At 57.5% G+C, this 20671-nt stretch overlaps 2 protein-coding genes across 5 annotated transcripts; one reads left to right on the top strand and one right to left on the bottom strand.

Annotated features, from left to right (window-relative positions):
- The first annotated feature begins 383 nt into the window (after positions 1 to 383).
- Positions 384 to 6458, top strand: PLP1 (proteolipid protein 1). 2 transcript variants are annotated; one of them, XM_068157528.1, is made up of 7 exons: positions 384 to 507; positions 2764 to 2950; positions 3418 to 3574; positions 4457 to 4625; positions 4829 to 4902; positions 5007 to 5072; positions 5537 to 6458. In XM_068157528.1, the coding sequence occupies exons 1-7, from the start codon at positions 504 to 506 to the stop codon at positions 5606 to 5608; spliced, it is 729 nt and encodes a 242-aa protein (XP_068013629.1). In that variant the 5' UTR covers positions 384 to 503; the 3' UTR covers positions 5609 to 6458. The 2 variants fall into 2 exon arrangements, with proteins under 2 accessions (XP_068013629.1, XP_068013628.1); XM_068157527.1 differs by having other exon boundaries at positions 3418 to 3679.
- A 6083-nt stretch (positions 6459 to 12541) lies between these two features.
- On the bottom strand, positions 12542 to 19040 carry RAB9B (RAB9B, member RAS oncogene family). 3 transcript variants are annotated; one of them, XM_068157525.1, is made up of 3 exons: positions 18986 to 19040; positions 17278 to 17345; positions 12542 to 16035 (listed from the first exon to the last, which is right to left on the bottom strand). In XM_068157525.1, the coding sequence occupies exon 3, from the start codon at positions 15998 to 16000 to the stop codon at positions 15395 to 15397; it is 606 nt and encodes a 201-aa protein (XP_068013626.1). In that variant the 5' UTR covers positions 16001 to 16035; positions 17278 to 17345; positions 18986 to 19040; the 3' UTR covers positions 12542 to 15394. The 3 variants fall into 3 exon arrangements, with proteins under 3 accessions (XP_068013626.1, XP_068013625.1, XP_068013627.1); XM_068157524.1 differs by lacking the exon at positions 18986 to 19040 and adding an exon at positions 18018 to 18632; XM_068157526.1 differs by lacking the exon at positions 18986 to 19040 and adding an exon at positions 18119 to 18632.
- Positions 19041 to 20671: the final 1631 nt, after the last annotated feature.

The following is a 20671-nucleotide window of genomic DNA, read 5'->3' as shown; positions in this document are numbered from 1 at the left end:
CCCATTCTCTGGTGATGGGTGCTGAGGAGCTAGGGAAGTGACAGCAGGGCATCACTACTGTCCTGTGGGGCTGGTCTCCCACGTTATCACAGTGGGCAGCCTGGGGCAAGCACAGCCCAGCTGGGCCCAGGGTGTCCCCAGAATCACCAAGGAGGGGACACCCCACAAACCCCCACCCCTACAAAGCTGTTCTCTTTCTTTTAGCAGAGCTTTTCCCCCAGAAGCCCCGAGCAGGGCCGTGGGGTGGCTCTGCCCACACAGCCGGCAGGCACCCAGGAGCTGGCAGCCAAGGGGTGCCGCTGGTGGGGCCGGAGGGGAGGGGCGGGGTCCTGTCCCTTTAAGGGGGGTGGCTGTCACTCAGAGAGCCCTTTTCTTTGCTGGAGAGCGGGACAGGCACCCAGAGGGGGAAACACAGGGCGAGGGAGTGCCAGGCAGGCAAAGGCTCCCGCGGACAGCACCAAAGCAGCCGAGCCGGCGGTCGGGGAGCAGACAAGTCCAGCATCATGGGTGAGTATGGGGTGAGGGTGGTGGACAGACACTTAGAGAGTTGTCACTAGTGGCTCTGGGGATCTTGTCCCAGATCAGAGCACCCTGGCACTTTTCTCTGGCGCCAGGCAAGTCGCAGTGGCCACGGCATGGCCATGGGAACTCTCAGAGGAGGATGCCTCAGCATGCCAGGGATGGCACTTCCTTTCCCACAGCAGTTTGCTGTTCCCCACAGCCAGCCCCACCTCAGTCCTCTCCACAGAGGCTGGAGAGAGGAGAGCTCTTGCCCAGGGCTGGCAAGAACTGGAAGGTCCAGGCAGGGAATGAGACCTGCCACAGCTCCTGCCACCTATCTGCCAGCAGTCATGGGGAAACTGAGGCACAGCTTGTGCCCTGCTGTTTCCCTGCTGATGCAACAGAGCCAATGCTTTACCAGCAACCCCCCAGGGCATCAGGGATGCTCTGTTCTCAAGGGTGCTGTGGGGTGCTGGCACCCTTCCTCCTCCTCCTGTCTGCAGTGTATCTTTTGGCTCCAGCAGCAGATGAGCCATAGAGGCATAAGGACTCTTTCTCTCCTCGCACCCCCTCCCAGATCTCCCCAGTGTTGCTTCTTAAAGCCCTGAGGGGATGGAGCTGAGGCAGGAGCCTGCCAGGCCCTGCTGCTCCCCAGGACCCTAATCCCAGCACCCTGCCCTAGGAATGGGTCCCTCCAGCATGCCCCAGGCACTGCCAGGCCACTTCCCAGGTGACTAAAACCGATTTTTTTCCCCAAAGAAAGCATTTAGTCCAGCGCCCCTCTGGGTGCACAGGGCCATCCCCACGGGTCCCAGCGAAGTTTAGGGAATAGCACTGGCCAGGGGGAGCAGGACCTCCCCTGGACCTGCCATGTCCAAGGCAAACAAGCAGGAGGGGGCTCCGCGCTCTCCTATAGCGCTGCCTTTGTTCCCTGTTTGCTCTCAGCACTGGATAGCAGCCGGGGCGTCAGTGCCAGGACAATCCCCCATTGTCCTCGGTGCCACCACGACCTTGCTCCCAGTGTGGAGGGGAGGGCACTGCTGGCCAAGACCCCATGGCTTTCTTGTCCTTTGAGGGAGGAGATAAGCACTGTGGGATCTGCGGAGGGAGCGTGGGTTTGGGAACACTTCCCACGAGTGCCTCTTTGGCATTCGAGGCACAAATGCTATGCCCAGATGGGATGTGCCCAAGCAACTGCTATGCCCAGAGCGGGATGCTGGAGCCTGGGGAAGGGGAGCAGCTTTGCTGTGCAGGGCTGTTGCAGCCAGGGCAGCAGGTTATTGCAGTTTTGCTGCAGCTAAACTGATGCTCGGGAGCCAGATGCCAGGGTATGCAAACACACCTGGCTGCTTGCCCCCAAATTAGGCAGGAGAGCAGCAGCCCGTCAGCAGCCTGAGCTAATGATCCTGCATGTCAGAGCCCCAACATGCAGCAGGAGCAGGTGCCCATGCCCCCACTGCTGAAAAGAAGCCCAGCTTTCAGGCAATCCAAGCAGCACACTGGCACATGCCCTCGCTGCCCCTCCCCACGAACAGGTACTCATGGCCTCATGCCAAATACCTGTCCTGGAGGACCCTGTCTTTAAGACAAGCACTAAGGTTCAGGGCACTAAATGGCTCCACTCCATAGGCACAGCTGCCCACATAAGGGGACTGCTGCAGCCTGGGCAGCCAGGAGAGGAGTGTGACCCAGCGTGCCCCCTGGCAGCCTGGGGTGCTCAGGGTGTGCGTCCCCTCCTCCCGAACTGTCCCAGGACCGGGCCGCGCTGCTGGACCTCCGCTGGGCTTTGTCCTTGTGGGGATGTTGGTTTGCCCTCCATCTCTGGTGGCAAAACTGAACTGCAGGCAGCTGGCACGGCTGAGGCCCGCAGCTGGGCTGTGCCGGCAGCAGGGAAGCCATTAGCAGCCTGTTTGCCAGGTCCCACTGGCATTATGCTGCAGCGCTCTGTGTTCCCATCCCGCCTCGCGTGGCCTGGCACGGCTGCCTCGCCTCGGCTGCCCATCTGCCTCACGCCCAGGGGCTGCCTCCCAGCCCTGCTAGTGCCCCCTGTCCCTGGGCACTTGGGTGCACTCCTGTCCCACTGCTTAGGGAGCTCTCAGGGAAGCTGCTGGGTTTGCCCCTCCAGCATTGCAAAGGATCATTTCTGGGCTTCCCTTCCACCCCAGCACCTTCCTTCCCCCGTGCTTGCCTGCTCCTGAGCCACAGGCTCTGAGCACTCCCGGTCCTGGCAGCCCCATTCCACCTCACCTCTCTTCTCCCTAGGTTTGCTTGAGTGCTGTGCCAGATGTCTGATCGGGGCACCCTTTGCTTCACTGGTTGCCACTGGCTTGTGCTTCTTCGGGGTAGCACTGTTTTGTGGCTGTGGGCACGAAGCCCTCACAGGCACAGAGCAGCTCATTGAGACCTACTTCTCCAAAAACTACCAGGACTACGAGTATCTCATCGACGTGTAAGTACTCTGCTGTGGTGCACTGCCTCCACACCAGGGCCCCTGGCACCTCTGTCTTGCTCTGTGCCAGGAGGAGGTGTCTGGCCAGGCTGCCCTCACCTAGGCACCAAGGAGAATCCCAGCTACCTCTGCCATGTGCGGTGCTGTGACTGCCTGGCAGGGCCCACGGGCTGCTTGTTTTCATGCCATGCCTGTTTTATATGACCCTGTCTAGTGCTGGACCTCCGCACTGGGTAGGTATAGAGGGCACAGGGAAGTTGGCAGCAGCTCCCAGCCTTGCTTGCCATGGCTTTGCCCCCGCTTGCTCCTCTCGTGGCTTCACCTTCCATTTTGGCCCTCCCTCCAAGGTGGCATGGGGAGGACAAGTCACCCACAGCCAGGCTGCCCTGGCCGTGTGACACACGGGGCTGAGCTCCCTGGCACCGCCCTGGCGCCTGAGCACCCCTGCCCGCTCCTCTTCCCGGCAGCATCCATGCTTTTCAGTACGTCATCTACGGCACGGCCTCCTTCTTCTTCCTCTACGGAGCCCTGCTGCTAGCTGAAGGCTTCTATACCACCGGCGCCGTCCGGCAAATCTTCGGGGACTACAGGACCACCATCTGTGGCAAGGGCCTCAGCGCAACGGTAACTGGGGGCCCGAAAGGGAGGGGAGCGCGAGGCCCCCAGCGAGCTCACTCGTTGCAGCGGGTGTGTCAGTGTTTGGGAAAGTGGCTAGGACATCCTGACAAGGTGATCTTAACCGGGGTTTGGCACCCCTTCGCTCGGGGTGGATGAAGGGCAGGAGACTGTGGCCGTCCGGGTTTTGGGGGCGTCCCGAAGGGAAGCGCAGCCCCGACGCCCTCCCCCAGGCCTGCCGTGGCCCCTGGGGACCAAAGCAGCCCCAATGGCCACCTTACACAAAACTGCTTTGTGCTTGAGCGTGGAGACCCACGAGCACCCACACGGCACTGGCAGCCCCAGGCTCTCCGGTGCCCGCTGCTCTCAGGGTCGTCCTCCCTGCTGTGCCTGGGGACCATGACAAAAGTGCTGGCAAGGGCAGCCTGTGGCCAGGGGGAGCGAAGGGGGGGGGCTGCGGTTCCCTTGGGGGACTGGGGGGGTGGCACCACAGGGGGAGGGGAAGAGAGCCGCATTTGCATTCCGAGGCAGGTTTGGCAGCTGCCCTCACGCAGAGACCAAACCCTGCTTGGCCGTGGCCAGGGTCATCCCTCCGCAGGCGGAACGTGGCAGGCATCCTGCTGCCACCGCTGGTCGCTCCCGCACACACACGCAGCTGGTCACAAAGCCGGCGCTGGCCCTGTGAGCCACGCAGGCACCCAGCTTGGGCTGCTGCTCTGTGCTGGCTCCTTGAGGAGGTGCTGGCTTTGGTGGGTGGTGGGGAGCCAGGTGCATCTCAGTCCCATGCCTGCCCCACACCCTCTCCTGCCTGGGGACCCTCGCGCTCCCCTGTCCACGTCCCTGGCCATTTGCTAACCACATCTCTGCCCTGGCTTGTCCTGCCCCTTGCAGTTTGTGGGCATTACCTACGTCCTGACCATCATCTGGCTCCTTGTCTTCGCCTGCTCTGCGGTGCCTGTCTACATCTACTTTAACACTTGGACCACCTGCCAGTCCATTGCCAACCCCAGCAAGACCTCGGCCAGCATTGGCACCCTGTGTGCAGATGCCAGGATGTATGGTGAGTGCCAGATTCACTGCCCAGCAGTCAGGGCAGATGAGAGGGGATGGAAGAGGGGCCCAGGAGGATAAGGTTGGGATGAAGTAGGGGCAAGTGCTGAAGAACCCCAGAACGCTGCGGTATGTGTGATGCACGTGGCTGTGAGAGGCTGAGCTGGCTCGGCAGTCTGTGGCTGGCTCACCCAGCTCCCTGTGTCTCACCAGGTGTTCTGCCCTGGAACGCTTTCCCTGGCAAAGTGTGCGGCTCCAACCTGCTCTCCATCTGCAAGACCAGTGAGGTGAGCACGTCCTGTCACCTCACACCAGCTCCCCTCAGCCTTGGCAACAGCCTCCCCAGCTGGCAGGCAGGAGCCCGGGTGCTCAACCCCCTTTTCCCTTGCAGTTCCAGATGACTTTCCACCTCTTCATTGCGGCCTTCGTGGGGGCAGCCGCCACACTGGTGTCACTGGTGAGTTGGTGCTCCCTCTGCCCGGCAGTGCTACACCCGGCGAGGAAGTGGGGTCAGAGGACAGCGGAGGTGGTGGGCACGGATGTGACAGAACCTGTGCTCGTGGCATTTTCTGGCACATAAGTGCAGATGGCGAATTCAAGCCATAAGAAGGTAGAGGTGGGTGCTGGAGGGGATCTGGAGACGCTTTAGGAGCCCACCAGGGAAAGGTTCTGCTGCCCATGTACTGAGTGCCTTGCCTTTCCCTGGCTCTCTTCTTGCTTTACACCAGCGAGGAGACGCTGCAGTGCCCTGCTAGTGCAGTGCAGCCGTGGGGCTCTGCAGGGCAGCTGCCCTTTTGGGGTGCTGGGCTGAGGGGGGATGCCACCTCGGGCATAGCTCAGCAAGGAGTCCCACTCTGCACGCCCTCCTCATCTGCAGGAACTTTGCTTCTCCTCCTCGCTCACTCTCTTCCCCCCCCACAGCTCACCTTCATCATCGCCGCCACGTACAACTTTGCCGTCCTCAAGCTGATGGGCCGAGGCACCAAGTTCTAGCCTCCCGAGTCCAGCCCAGCCAGACCAAGCGCCCTTCTTTGCTCTAACCCCGAGGCTTTAACACTGCAGACACCTGACACCAGGTCTCCTGCGTTAACTCTGCCTTCGCCGCTGACTCCCCTCCTCTTCCTCCCTCGCATCCATCATCGTGCTGAGCGTGACCAGGAAGGAGAGCTTCCCACCAATGGACACCTCTGCATGCACTTTTCTCTCTCTGCTCATCCATAACCGGTTCGCTCTAGGGCCAAGCCCGTCAAAAACCAGCCAGAGAAGAGGAGGGACTTACGCCAGTGTCCCGGTATTGCCTAGGGATGAGCAAAGGCCTTCGTGCTCCTGGAAAGAGGAAATCCATGTAGGTTGCTCCATGAGTAGCAGGAGGCTACCTAGAGAGAAAAGGAAGTTGGCCCAGCCCTGGTACCATTGCTAGAGACTCTCCTGGAGCTGTCTGCTGTCACCACTCGTGGATGGAGAATAAGAGAAGGATTATTTTTTTCCCCCTTAGCAAAGAAAGATGAATTTACCCTAAACTGCCTGCTGCAGCCAAGGCAAAGGGAGTTCAGGGCAAGGATCTTCCCGCTGTGGAGAAGAGAGTGCTGACCCCATTGCTGATAAAGCCCTAACCCAGCTGCTCCTATTAAAGCCTAAAGGAGTTTGGTGTCTCTGTAGACAAAGGGGACTCTCGGCTTTACCCTCCAGGCATCAGAGAGGCAGCAGATAGATTTGACCGAAAGGGGACATCTCTGTGCCATGCCCTGGGAGTGCAAAGCCAGAGCCATCCCTCCGTGGGCAGGGGATGGCCCTCTGGACTGTGGCCCTTTGCCCACCCCTGCCCTGCAAGCGCCGTGTTCGCCACATGCTCTTGTCCCTTCAGAATGGTGCTCTTCTCTGGGTGACGTCTGCTTCTCTAACCGCCACTGTGTCAGAGAGCTTCATTTGTTCCTCACTCATGTCAAATGTAACCTTCCCTTCTTCTGCCCCCCTCTTCCCTTCACTTTTTTCTCTCCCATGTTTCCTGCAAGTCAGGACAACTGTCATGTTTCTGCCGAGGTGGGAAGGACTGGCAGCACCTTGCTTCCAGCTGAAACCCATGAAGGAGTTCACCCTAATGGCTGAAACCCATGAAGGAGTTGAGAAGGGAAGGAAAAGTTGTGGTTTGGGGGTCACAGGGCAGAAACACAGACCATCCCTGCAAACTGGCTTCTTTCTGGTGCCAGTTCAGTCTTTTCCCAGGGAGGGAGGGGAGCAGTGGGCCAAGGGGTTTGGTAGGGACAACCTCTCCCTTACGATCGCTTTCCACGGCAGCTGGAGGAATGCCCTCTGGCTGGGTAGCATGGATCCAGCCAGACCTGCCAAAGTGCTGTTTCCAGCCTTTCCCACCCACTGGTATTTTGCCTTCCCTGCCTCTCCCTCCTGCCAACCTTTTTGTTTATTTATTGGAGAAACCTACTGTAGCTCCATCTTGCGTGGATTTTTTAATCTTTTCTTTGTTCATTTGGGCCTGCATTACTCTCTTGGTTTTTCAAGTGCCTGTTTCAGCAGAGGCAAGGATAAAAGGAGCAGATCTGCTGAGCAGAGCATTGGAAGGATCCTTGCCGCTGGGCATGCTGAAATGGGTTGGCCAGGCTACCAACGCACACAGGCTGGGGAGTAGGGGGGTGGGGGTGGGGGGACGGCACTCCAGGAGGGATGGCAGGGTGGGGAGAAACCAGCCAAGGGCTGGCAATTCACCTCGATGCCACCTCTCTTGGGGGAGGAGGGGGGTTGGGGTTTGTTTTGGGGTGGTTTAGTTTTTGGTATCCATTTAACAAACCAAATAACCAGCTCCTCCTTCCCACCCTTGTCCCCAGACCCCAAGCACACACACGCACAGACCTGTGCACACACACACACAAACACACAAAGAGAGAGTTACTCAACTGGAAGTGTCTCCTCCCTTTCTGATCTAGAATTTCAACATGTTAACAAGCAAATAAGGAGCAAGTTTTTAAAGACTCATCTTACCAGATGTATTTTATAAAAATTAAAGAAAATAAATTAAAATTAAGAACATTCTGAACAAGAGACCTCTCTGTCTGTCTGTCTGTCTGTCTGTCCCTCTCTCTCTTGCTGGCTTTGCCACCTGAGCTGCCCCAGCCAAAAAAAACTGAGTATAGGGCAGAGAATGGGGGGGGGAGGGTGGTGGTGGTGGTGAAGAGAAGGTCCCAGAGGAGCAGCACCCAGCAGCCCAGCATCTGGGGGCCAGTAGCCTCCCCAGGGTTCTGCCCCATCCCTGCCATGAGGTTCATAGCTCTGACTTCAAAATCTTTGGTGTCTAAGCTGGGTGGCCTTTAAAAGCTCTGTTTCTCCTCCAGCCACCCAGAGGAAAGCTGGAGTCTTGGAGCCGCTTGCTCAGGTTTGGGGATGTGCTGCTGCTGGCCTTTAATGCTCAGCCTTGGGGGCAGCCTTTGCCACACCTGCTGCTGTGGCACCTACAGCAGGAACTAACTGGCACATCTCAAGCAAAGCTCAGCAGGTCCCACCAGGCAGTGTGTGTGGTGTGAGCACAGCCAGAGCCACGTGGGATGCATGATTCCCTCGCAGAGAGCCCTGTGTCAAACAGGATGGTCTTGCTTGGGCATGAGGCCAGACTTGGCTGTTGCAGGGCCCTACATGTTCTGTGGTGTGCCCCGTGGGTGGCTGCATGCCATTTGCTGCATGCCACTGGAACAGTCTGCACAGTGCTGGTGCGTGGGGAGGTCATTGCCTGGGGTGTTTCTGCCCCCGCTCAGGCTCATGCTGCCCTTAGATGCCTATTTCTACACCAGCTGCTCAAAAATATCAGTTCAAGTGCTGTTTCTCCTGGAAATGTCCCTCAGGAGCTGTGCTCAGGAGACTCCAGAGAGTAAAGCCACAGAGGGATGCTCCCAGCCCCCCCTCAGGCACCAGCAATGCTCCAGTTTGCAGCAAACCTGCCTGAGAGGCTGATTGTAGGCACAGTGAGGTGCCCATGTGCAGCAGGGCAGGCTGAGAGCTGGCAGGCTGTTACCTACCCCCCAGCTAGGACTCTGTCTGCTCTTCCTAAATGAGACTTTAGCCCAAATCCAAACCTCCCCTCTCCCATCTTCAGCCCCTTCCACTCAGGCAGCAAGGCTTCCCAAGCAGCCCAGCCAGGGGAGGTTTAGCTCACGCATTGCTGCTGCCCCAGTTCAGTGCACAGCTGTGCCTGCAAACCAGCCTCATCCCAGCTCACAGAAACCCATGGGGCTGTAGCCAGCATCAATAGTCCCCTCTGTTCCCTGTGTTCCCAGATGCCACCACCCTCCTCTCCCAGTGCTGAAAGGGCCCTGTGTGTGTGTGATCAGCCGCTGGGCAGGAGCAAGATGAGGAACAAAACACTTCTCTTTCCCCTGGCAGAGACTGGTGCCCCTCAGCCCGAGTGAGGGTTGGAGAAAGCAGCACGAGGTAGTGTGTGAAAGCAGCCAGCATGGCAAAGATGCTGGGCAAGCCTGAGGGCTCAAGGACACATGTAGCCTCTTGCTGGGTGTGCCCTTGGTTGTGTCCTGTTGCCATCATACCTGGGGACATGGGACCCACCCTCACGGCTCCTCCCCTGGGCACCCAGTGTGCCTCAGGACCTGGCTGAGAAAAGTCAGTACAAACCTGCCTCGTACCAAAGCACATCTCTGTACACTGGCCCATCCTGAGAGCTCCAAGGAGGGGAGCCAGTGCAAACAAACACTTTACACTGTTGAGCAGCTGACAGGTGGCTGCAGTTTGCTCCCACAAAGGCTGGACCAGAGAAGGGGACCTGGAGCAGGTCCCACGGGCTGCTCTGCTGGTGACTCCCCTGCTTTATTTTCATGCCCTGCCTCTCTGAGAGATGCTGCTAGCAAGGGACACCGAGCGAGCAAGCCCTTGGGACAGCGAAGATAAAATCCTCCTCTGCGCAGGGAGAGGAGGAGGAGGAGGAGGAGAGATGGCACACAACAGTGTTCCTGTAGGGACGGCCCCAGGTCCCCAGCCCTCCGCTGCGGCGAAGCCCGGGCAGGCTGATGCGCCTCCCGCTGCCTCCCTCGGCCAGGCGCAGCGGCTCCCCCATCCCCGGTCCTCCGTCTCCTCCCCGCGGCCGCCGGGCGCAGTGGCGGCTGCCCGGGATGGCGCTGCCGGGCGCGGCGGGGCCGGGCGGGTGTCGTGCTCCGGCTTCCCGAACCCCGAGCCCTGCCCGGCGCCTGCCCGGCGGCGGCGGCCGGAGCAGCCCTCCCCGCCGTGCACGTCTGAGGGTGCCCTGGAGCCTCCGAATCAGCGGCAGCCCACCGGCCACGTCAGAACGAATTACCGTCTCATAGCATCATAGAATCACTTTGGTTGGAAAGGACCTTTAAGATCATCCAGTCCAACCCCTCTCTGACTCTGCCAAGTCTGGTACTAAACCATGTCCCTCAGCACCACATCTCTGCATCTTTGAAACACCTCCAGGGATGGGGATTCAACCACCTCCCTGGGGAGCTTGTTCCTGTTTCAGCTTCTGATATCCAACCTAAACTTCACCTGGTGCAACCTGGGGCCATTTCCTCTCCTCCTGTCACTTGTGACTAGGGAAGAGAGGCAGCACTAAGAGGCAAACCCAGCTGCTGCCTGCTGTCCTGGCTCAGCCCTCCACATCCCCTTGCCTGCACCCTCCACATCCCCTGCCTGCACCCTCCACATCCCCTGCCTGCACCCTCCACATCCCCTGCCTGCAGCAACACTCAGAGTGGACAGTCAGGACACTGCTGCCCATGTGCCCTAGGGGAAGGTCTCACCTGCCACCTCTTGGGCACCAACTGGTTTCTCTCCATTTCTGTGCACAGCTTTGCATTGCCAGGAAGATGCTCAGTGCTGAGGAAGGAAGAGCAAGTGGGAAGCCCTCATGGAGACAGCCACCAACAGCCCAGGCAAATGCTGTACTTGCCTGTTTATGAAGACAGGAGTCCACATGCAGCAGCCTCTAAAGGAAGCTACCAGGAAAGAGCTGCTCTACCATCCACACAACCCTGGGGTCAAGCACTGGGCTCTATCCATTCCTGAGTGCTTTTGCCCCAGCAATGACCTCAGCAAGTTAACCCATCATTTCACTGGCTTCACACATTGTCCCAGGCCTCAGCTGTGGGGCTTGGACTCAGCTGAGGCCTTTAGGCAGCTGCTGTTGGAGTTTCCATCATCTCCCACCTTGGCAGAGCAAGGAGGGCTCCTTACTGCAGAGCAGAGCATGCCAGTGTCCCTGGCACCAGAGCTGCCACAAGCTGCCTGTTGAAAACTGCAGCCTGGGGTGGGGTTTTTAGAAGCTTTATGTACTTCTGCTCACCCCCAAACACATGCAAGAACATGCAGTCCCCAGAGACTGTGTTCCCATAAACCTCCTTACAGCTGCACTTGGCTGTGAGGAGCCAGCCTCTGGAGCTAGGGAGGAGCTGTGCTTGAGAAACACACAGCATGTGAGCAGCCTCGGTGACCCAGACAGCAACCCCAGGGCACATGTTGCCATTTGGGGCTCCTCAGCCAGAATTTCTAGAGAAGATTTCAGTTTCCTCAGCTCACCAAGCAGGTGCATGGCCTTACAGCTGCATTAGTTGATCCAGAGCAGCAAAATCCTCAGTGGGGCTGTGGGATACAGGGATGGACAGGACCAGGGGAGTCCCCACCACTCCTTCTCCTTTGTAAGCACACAGAGAGATGCTACAGCATCTGTTCCACATGTAGCTCACTGCTTTCCTTTGCAGACACCCCTTTGCCTTCCAGGGACCCATTCTCTCCCCAGCCCAGGACAAAACCCACTGAAACCATTGCTATTGCTTGTGGTGGCCAAGGGGGAATGAGGGAACAGTTCCACTGTTGCTCCTGCCTTTGCCCTGCATTTTGTTGCATCTCACATCAGAGGATTCAGTGGTTCTAATGCTTTTAGACAGACCCTCATTCACATGAGACATCCTCACCCAACCCCTGTGACTGCTCCAAGGCCTCTCACCAGTTCATGTTGCCTGGTTCAACTGTGTTTTGAAATGGCTGAAGTAGAATGCTAGAGCCCCCCCTCCCCTCCAGATACTCCAGCTCACATTTAAAAAGAAGGACTTCCAAGGACTGGAAACCCTGTACTGCCTTGGGAAGTGCAGACAGGCAAGAAGACGTGGGAGGAAGAGAAACTAAAAGGGTCTGCCAACAGGAACAGCAGGCAGGGGCTCTGCAGGGAAAGCCTCCCAAAATAAGTGACCATCCTGGCAGGAGAGCGGAAGAGAACAGTTCCCATATGCTGGTCTCTGCCTCAGCATCCTATGGCAGCCAGGGCTGGTCACAGCCCCCTGGAGCCAGAGGGCCTGGTTCCAAGGCTGCAGGAAGAAAGCAAAGTGCCCAGCTTGCTGCTGAGAGCCCAGGCTGGAAATGAAATTGGAGTGACAGAAGGAAGCAATGCAGAGTATTTGTGTTATGGAAATGTGTGCTGCTACACTCTTGGGAAGACAAAACTGCTCACTGGGTGCAGCTGGTCAGTCAGTCACATTCCTTCAACAACTGCTTGTCTGGCTACATACATACAGCAGAGCCAGAGAGGGGATTCTGCCACTTTGCTCTGGTAAGAACTCACCTGCAGCACTGTGTCCAGCTCTGGAGCCCTCAGCACAGGAAGGACATGGACCTGACAGAGAGGGTCCAGAGGATCACAAAAATGATCATGGGGCTTGAGCACCTCTGCTGCAAGGGCAGGCTGAGGGAGCTGGGCTTGTTCAGCCTGCAGAAGAGAAGGCTCCAGGTAGTTGATGTCCCATCCCTGGAGCTATTCAAGGTCAGGCTGGAGAAGGCTCTGGGCAACCTGCTCTAGTGGAGGATGTCCCTGCTCACTGCAGGGGGGGTTGGACTAGATGACCTTTAGAGGTCCTTTCAAACCCAAACCATTCCATGATTGAAGAACAATCCCTCTCACCCCTTAGTGGCTTCTCTCTGCCAGATGCTACAAGCCAAGCCAGCCCCCTGCTCCTCCCCCAGGCCAGGAGCCAGCTGGCACTCTGCTCAGGCAAGAAGGCAGCCACTTTCTGAATTCACTTGAGTACATTCAGGTTTTATTTGCTTAAATAAAGGTAGAATCTGAGGTTTACAACTCCAGTTCTGTAGCAATAGCAACAACTGCAGCAGCATGAGTGGACACAGGCAGGGGATGGCTGCTGGCACTGAACTCTGCCACAGCACCTCAGAAACTGTTGCTCCTTTGGAACTTGTGCGTAGCATTCACAATAAAGGGAACAGGCAGACTACACTGCACCTGCTGAAAGGAACTGTTAAAACACATAAGCCTAACAAACCAGGGTGGTTTGGGTTCTTTTCCTTCCAGTCAACGAGCCAGTGCCTGCTGGAAGTAAAAGATGCTGTGCAGCAGCTTCCAGCAACACATACCTGTGCACAATGAGGGGCTTCAGCTGTCAGCATCTGCACAGCACCAGGGCACAGCAAATAGTTTGCTGCCCCCGTGCCTCCTACACCCTTGGCTCGTTCAGCCTCTGCCCTCTCCCCACGGGAGCTGCCAATCCTCACACAGCTCCCGTGAGACCCCTGCTGGGGAAGCAGCGGCGGCAGGAGGCTCCCCCCGCAGCGCCTCTGGCCGGGCAGGGCAGTGCACAGGGGCCTGAGCCCCTCTGTGAACCAGCTCCAACACCTGCTCAGAGATGTACAGTGGAACCACAGGTTCCAGGGTCTGGGGCCTTGAAGGAAATACCAAGCAGTGTTAAACTAAAGCACAGCCTAAAGGCCCAGAGAGGTCAGACATTGGTAAACAAACAGCAACCAAAACTTTAGTATCCTGTAAAAATCTGTTGCAGCTGCAGAGGCAGAGCCTTCTCTTACACCACAAGGGATCTGCTTTTCCAGAGCCTACAAGCACTCCCTGTCCACCCCCACAAACACGAGTCTTCAGCCCCCTTTAGACACAAGATCCCTTTAAAGCACTTTGCATTAAAGCTTCATTCCCTTCCACACCTGGCTGCCTTGCAGAGAAGGGCAGGCTCACCCTGAGTTCCAGCAGAGGAGGCTCCCTGCATGCTCAGAGGTGGGTTAGCAGCCACCAGCTGGAAGGGCAGAGCCTGCCCTGCTCTAAAGCACAGCACAAGCAAGGCTGCTCGATTTGAGCTACAAAATCCACCATCCAGTAGCTCATCACAGTGGGAACTGCATTCAGCAGATAGGTACTCAGAGAAGCTCTCCCCATGGCAGGCTGCTATGAGCTCATGGGCAAAGCCAGAGTTTTGGACAAATATTTGCCTGGGAAGTTGCAGGACATGAGGTCATAATGGTAAAGAGAGCAGTCAGCAAGCACTAATCTCTTTGCTACACAGACAGCTTGGGACTAACACCTAGCAGGGGGCAGGAGCTGTGACCATCAAGGCCCAGCACCTTTTTCTTACAGGCTCCTTGCCCCTAGGAATACCATTCTTCAGTCACCTGGAGCAGAGATGGAACCACTGCAGCTCTCCCTTCAGGGGACTGAACTCAGCAACCTGTAACAAAGGCCACTTAACTGAGTGGCCACCCTCTGCCAGCGAAGTCTGCCATATGGATTACAGATGAACCACACTGGATTCCCTGCTAGGCAATAAGAGGCAGGAAAGTGGCAGCAGTGAACTGTGCTCAGCAGTGCTGCACCTGACACAGCAGGTAATAAAGTGAACTGATCTGTGCTGCACCATCCCAACAAGAACACACATGCTAAAGGAACTGAAGATGCTGACCTGCCAGCTAAGGAAGCGCAGTGGTCACTGGCCCGGCACATGGAATGAGTGGATTTACCCCCACAGGGCCACCTGCACACCTAGGAGACATCCCACCCACCTGCCATCTGGTCTGCTAGGACACATCACATGGACATGCTGATTACTTGTGACAGAAACCAGTTGAAGCTTCATGCTCCACATCTCCTGAACTCCTCCTGAGCAAGTCTAAACCCTTTGAGACGACCGGGCAAGGGTCCGCGCCGTTATTGTCCACCCAGGGCTTCCAGGAATGAGAAGCGAGATTCAGTGTTGAGCCTCCACAAGAGACAAGGAAGTATCTCTTACAACAAGAAGCAGGCAGTCTCTCCATAAAGCAACACTCACACAAGACAAACTTGGAGGTGAGGGAAACCAGACCAGGAACAGGCAGCCATGGAGAAGCGAGGCTGCCACAAGCACAGTTCCACCTCTCCTCCTTACATGTTGCTTCAGATCAGAGTTGTCACAGTTCTCAGCACAAGGCAAGGGCCAGGACACAAAGCACTTAGCCCAAACAACAGATACACACATCTCAGCCACCCCAGTACTTGGCATTCTCACAGTCACATGGGCTAGAGCTTCTATGACAGGTTTCCTTCAGTCTGCTGATTCCATTTTCCTTTGGCAGTAAGGTCATGAGTTCAGTGGGTCGAGGATGTTTTTGAGTTCAGGACTAAAACACTTCCAAGAGCGTCTAGAGTGCTCTCAGCTGTGTTCCACAGGCAGTTCTTGATGCAGCTCAGATCACTGCTGTCTTTAGTGAGCGTAGAAGACGTTAACTCGGTCCTCTAAACCTGCTAAACCAGGCAGAGATGGAAGCAGGACTACACTCAGGTGTTCCTTTAACAGCTCCCTCCTGCAGGAACATGCTCTGTGCACGAAAGCCCCAGCCAGAATCCAGATGGTGGCACTGCAACTCCCCAGTGAGCAGACCACCTATTGTCCTTGGTGCCACTCTTCTCAGAGTGCCCCCGAGCTGCCCGTGCTTACTCTGACCCCGCTGCTGGCTTGAGCCACCTTCCCGAAGCAGCAGCCACTCTTAACAGCAGGAGGAGCCTGATTTGGAGCTGGAGTGCAGGTCAATGGTGTGGCCCAGCATGCAGTGCTCCAGCTGCTCCTCTACTGCCAGCACCTGCCGCACAGCCTCCTCAAAGGCCACTGCCACATTGGTGTCATCCTTGGCACTAGTCTCCAGGTACGGATAGTTCCCATTCTCCATGCACCAGGCCCTGGCCTCCTCTGTGCTCACTTGTCTCTCGTTTTTGTCTATCTTGTTGCCCAGGACTACAAATGGAAAGCGTTCAGGGTCCTTCACATCAGCATAATAGACAAACTCCTTCTGCCAGTTACTGAGGTTCTCAAAGCTCTGCCGGTCATCCACACTGAAGGTCAGCAGGCAGCAGTCTGCTCCCCTGTAAAAGGGAGTCCTCAGGCTCTTGAATCTCTCCTGCCCCGCAGTGTCCCAGATCTGGAGGGTCACAAACCGTCCATCCACCTCCAGGTCCCGGTTTAAGAACTCCACACCGATGGTGTGGAAAGCCTGCGAGTCAAACTTGTTGGTGACATAGCGGTTCATGAGGGAGCTCTTCCCAACTCCACCATCCCCAAGCAGAATGACTTTCAAGAGCAAGGACTTCCCACTCATCGCAGCAGGACGCAGGGGCGCAGGACCAAGGCGAGCTGCAGGGTTCAGAATAGAACAGAACAGAATTAACCAGGTTGGAAAAGACCTCAGAGATCATCAAGTCCAACTTATCACCCAGCACCATCTCATCAACTAAATCATGGCACCAAGTGCCTCATCCAGTCCCCTCTTAAACACCTCCAGTGATGGTGACTCCACCACCTCCCTGGGCAGCACATTCCAATGGCCAACAACTCTCTCTGTGAAGAACTTTCTCCTCACCTCCAGCCTAAACTTCCCCTGTCACAGCTTGAGACTGTGTCCTCTTGTTGTGGTGCTGGCTGCCTGGGAGAAGAGACCAGCCCCACCTGGCTACAACCTCCCTTCAGGTAGTTGTAGACAGCAAGAAGGTCTCCCCTGAGCCTCCTCTTCTCCAGGCTAAGCAACCCCAGCTCCCTCAGCCTCTCCTCGTAGGGTTTGTGCGCCAAAACAGAAATAGCACAGAACTCCTGGATTCTGCAGAAAGCCACACACAAAAGAACAGAAGATGGTACTCCCATCCCCACTGCTGAACAGGTTTTGTACACAGGAGGCAATCTCTCTTACTGTAGAGATTGAAGCTGGAAACTGGCCAGGCTTTCAGGCACACAGGTCCTTCAGCCGGCCCACAATGGAAGCAGCAGGTCACTGCTGTTGAGAGCGAGGTGAGAACAACTTGTTGGGAGTTTAGTATCAGTTAACAGAGTTTTCACCAAAATTAGTTTATCTGAAAGCTTGTCAGGTTTTCCTAAGCCTACCATCACTAATTAAACATCTCCTCCGGCCGTGTCCTCAGGCTACCAGAGAAGCAGCAACAGCAATCACCGTCACCAGGCCTTCATTTCCCCTGCAGGGTCTCTAGTTAAATAATTTCTTTTCTATGACTTGCTCTGCTGGAAGGATGCAGAAGATGTAGAGGCCTCACATCAGCACAAGTCATCTGGCAAACCAGTTCTTAATCACCCCAAGAAGGCTGACTCACGAGCGGTGCTGCGCTCGCCTTCTGCGCGTGATCTCCGCGGCTCGGAAGGGGTTTCCCAGGCACACAGACCCAGCTCCTCTGCTGCTGTTGTCTGCCAAGGCTTTCTGCAGGCCACCTTGCTAGGGCACAGGTACAACTTCACACTGCAACAATCCTGCCACCACAGGTTCAGCAGTCACTAAAGAAAGGCCAAGTGCCAACCAGTCCTCCCTCTCCCAGGGACAATCTGCAAGTGGAAGTAAAGGCCTGACATGGAATAAGAGGTCTGGTACTGTACCTGCTCTAGAAACACAATGCTTCTGTCTCCAGGACGGTCCAGGGAACTCCTTCCTCCAGCATAAGTCACTGAAAAACAAACATCAGTCAGTGAGGTTGCCTGAGCTGTGCTCAGTGCACTGCCTTTCAGCCTGCAATGTTGGCTCAGGCTGGACAAACAGACTGCAGAGCTCTAGGAGGCTGAAAGTGCAATACTGATGGCTGGAGTAAAACAGGCAAGAACAAGGCACTGAGGACAGAGCTTCCCCTTCCCTAAGCAACATGGAACACATGCCATTTCTGACCAGGCAGAGCTCCTAGGTGCTAAAACTCAAGGAGTTTAAACTGAAGGAGCTCTGGCATGAGTGCACAGGGCTGTGTAATCCATGTCTGCACTCAATCCAGGGGACATCAATAGCTTTGATCTGCTTGGCCTGCCTGCCCACAGAGTCTGGAATCTAATCTAAGGATTCAACATGTACTTGAATCTCCTAACCAGAGGAATGAGCCAGCTACTGTCAAGAGATCTGGCTTGTTTACACCTGCTACAAACATTCCTTGGAAGGGTGTGGATGCCACAGTGCTGCTTCGTGATACCACCACCAGACCATCCTCCAAGCAAGTGCAACAGCAGCACTTGCCACTGCCCAGATTAGCACTCCTCTACCTTTCAGGCCAAACCCCACTTTTGGCATTAATCCCAGGGAGCCTGTTTCAACTTTGTTTCTGTCCTTTTTTGCAGCTCTTTCAACCAGTGCTAACCACTGAGCCTGAATCAGAAACTTCTGCTTCTCCAGAAAGTTTGACCGATTTTCACTTCCTCTGCACAGAAAACAACCCAGACCAAGGAGTGCTGAACTAACCTGATGGGCCTTGGGGCTTTTGAGAGGCATCTGTGAGAAGCAAAGAACAAAATGCAAATGTCAGAAGAGACAAACAGGAACTGCAGCACAGCTCCCTGGGGCCGAGAGCTTCGGGGAACTCTCCCCTGAGCAGGTGAGCTTATCAGAACCCTTGCTCTTCCTCTGCCAAACTCTTCCTGAGGAAAGGGGGTGTTAAAGCAGCCCCTGACACCAAAGCCCTACCTGACACACACCAGCATCCCTGGCAAAGAGCTGCTGCTTAGAAATGGTTTGTAGCAAGTGACTAAGCAGACGGTTTTTAAATGACCAAAGGGTTATGCCAGGCTACTCCTGAGCCCGGCAGGTCAGCAGGCTACTGACAGCCATGACACCGATGGGCACGCTGCCACCCATGGCACCGATGCTAGCAACGCTGCATGCAACCTGCGTCCGCTCTCTAGCCCTTCGCACGCTATCCTGGAGGCCAACCTCGACTCGCAGCAGGACAAACCTCTCACGCAGGAGGCCAGCACCTGTGCGCCGAGAAAAACAGTGAGGTGTGTGCGGGGGAGCTGGGGCCTGCGCCCCAGGCCGTGGCTCTCTCGCTCGGCAGGAGGCAAAGCTCCCCGGCGGGCCCCGCCCGGCAGCCCGGCCCTCGCTCGGTCCACTGCCGGAGCCCCGGGGCGGGACGGCCGCGGAGGGACGCAGGGAGCGGGATGCCGCAGCCGAGGAGCTGCCCACCCCGAGAGCGGCGCAGCCCCCTCCCCAGCCCGCGGCCCCTCGGGAGAGGCCGCCGGAACCGAGCGGCTCCGTTAGCCCCGGGAGGCGCCTGGGAGCCGGGGGAACGCCGCCGCGCACCGCCCGCCCTTACCTCCCCTCCGCCCGTACCTGCCGCCGCTCCCCGACCCGCAGGTGCCGCCTCCCCCGCGCCTGCGCAGCGCACGCGCCCTGCCGCCGGCGGCCGCGGCGGGGCGGGGCCGAGCATCACCCGGGCGGGGCCGGCGGCGCCGTTCTGCTCGCCGCGCCGCGCCGCGCCGCCGCCTCCCGTCCCGCTGACCCCTCGCCGCCCTCTGCTGTCCCCTCGCCGCCCTCCTCGCCGTGCCCTTCTGTCCCCCGCTTGTGGCTGCGTTCCGCGCTCCTGCCGCGCCGCCGTGCCCATGCCATCTCCGCGCCATCTCCGCGCTGCCGGCACGGCAGGCGCCGTGGGACCCCCTCGCTGGGTCAGCCGACCGGTACCAGGGGCTGCCGTGTCGCAGTGGTGGGGTCTCCGTGGAGCCCGTGTGAGACCACGGCACCCTCCCCAAGGACAGAGGTGGGGGCACCAGACAGCCGGGCGGCTGCCGAGGGTTCTGGGGAGCAGAACCATGCTCGCCGCTGGCTGCTGCCTCCATGTCCTGTGATGCGGGGGGGGGGCTCTTCCTTTGTTCCAGGCCCAGCGCTCAGCTCTGCAGCTGCCTCTCCAAGGCCTGTACCTGGATAAGCCCATAGCCCCTGCTCTGAAGCACCCCAGACGGCCCTGCCATCCTCAGCTTTGGTCACGCAAAGCCCAAGCTATGGGCAGTGTCTGCCAGGCACTCCAGCACCCATTTGCCCTCCCAGGACCAACACAGCAGAGCCACACTGGGGAAGGCACACCCACACACCTCCATCCACCCCATGCAGCTCAAGATGCCCTGAAGATGCACCCTGTATGGCTTCGAGCTGAGCTAAGACCTTGCAAACTCGGTGCTTGCCAGCCCCCATGCAGCCAGAAGTGTCTTAAGGGATGGAGCAGCATCTCCCAATGCATCATCCACAGCAGCAAGACCACACAGCAGGTGACCAGCTGGCGACAGAGAGTCTGCCAACACTGCAGGGGAACTGGGACCATGGCAGCAGGGATGGGAGTTACCTCCTCCCCACAGCACTGAGATGCTGGAGGTGCTATCTGAGCCTCCCCTTCGAAACCTGCAGCCCTCTGAGGTCCCTCCCTACTTATCTGGGAGTGGTGTGGGAAAGGCAGTGGGGAGTGGAACATGCCCAGGCTGCCATGAGGCCTCTCTAAGACACAACACTGCAAGCAGGGGCTTGTCCCAGCTCCACTTCAGCCCCGAGGCTGGTCATAGCCAAGCTGCATGCTATCACCACAGCCTTTGCTCTCACCCCCAGTCCCCAGCTTTTCCCTGGAGCCCTTGGCCAGTTATTAGGGAGGTGCTGGGTGACAGAGTGGTGGAGCAGGCAGCATCACAGGAGGAAGCACTAGCCATCCTTTCACCCTGACGTAGGTGTGCAGGCAGATTGGAGCTTTGAGACAGCAGAGAGCATCTGTTGCAACATGCTTATCTGCTGGCCATTGCTCCTGCAGGTTCCTGGAAAGTTGTGGGGCTGGCTGGCAGATCCTGGCTTACAGCCCTGCGCTGGGGAGCTTGGCCCCTGCTGCAGCAGGACCTGCTCAGGGACTCACAGAAAAGGCACATGGCAGCAGAACAGGCTTCGTGGTGGCAAGGGCAGAGCAGAGGGACAGCGTGGCACGTGGCAAGGAGTGTGCCTGGGCAGAGGGTTGGAGGGAAGCCACTCCTGCCCCTGCTCTGGAGG

The sequence above is a fragment of the Melanerpes formicivorus genome, unplaced genomic scaffold (genome assembly GCF_026170545.1).
Source record: "Melanerpes formicivorus ecotype bairdi unplaced genomic scaffold, bMelFor1.0.p_v2 SCAF_37, whole genome shotgun sequence".
Classification (NCBI taxonomy): domain Eukaryota; kingdom Metazoa; phylum Chordata; class Aves; order Piciformes; family Picidae; genus Melanerpes; species Melanerpes formicivorus.
This window is presented reverse-complemented; position numbering and strand designations above follow the sequence as displayed.

Bases quoted from the DNA above. Each gene is read 5' to 3' on its own strand.
- PLP1 (XM_068157527.1), top strand. The intron at 2,951-3,417 runs GTAAGTACTCTG...TCTTCCCGGCAG, and splicing joins TACGAGTATCTCATCGACGT to CATCCATGCTTTTCAGTACG. The intron at 4,903-5,006 runs GTGAGCACGTCC...TTTCCCTTGCAG, and splicing joins CCATCTGCAAGACCAGTGAG to TTCCAGATGACTTTCCACCT.
- RAB9B (XM_068157524.1), bottom strand. From the start codon at position 18,148: ATGCCTCTCAAAAGCCCCAAGGCCCATCAGGTTAGTTCAGCACTCCTT. The intron at 17,346-18,017 runs GTTAGCACTGGT...TTTGTTTTTCAG, and splicing joins TTTCTGATTCAGGCTCAGTG to TGACTTATGCTGGAGGAAGG. The intron at 16,036-17,277 runs GTACAGTACCAG...TGAACCCTGCAG, and splicing joins GCATTGTGTTTCTAGAGCAG to CTCGCCTTGGTCCTGCGCCC.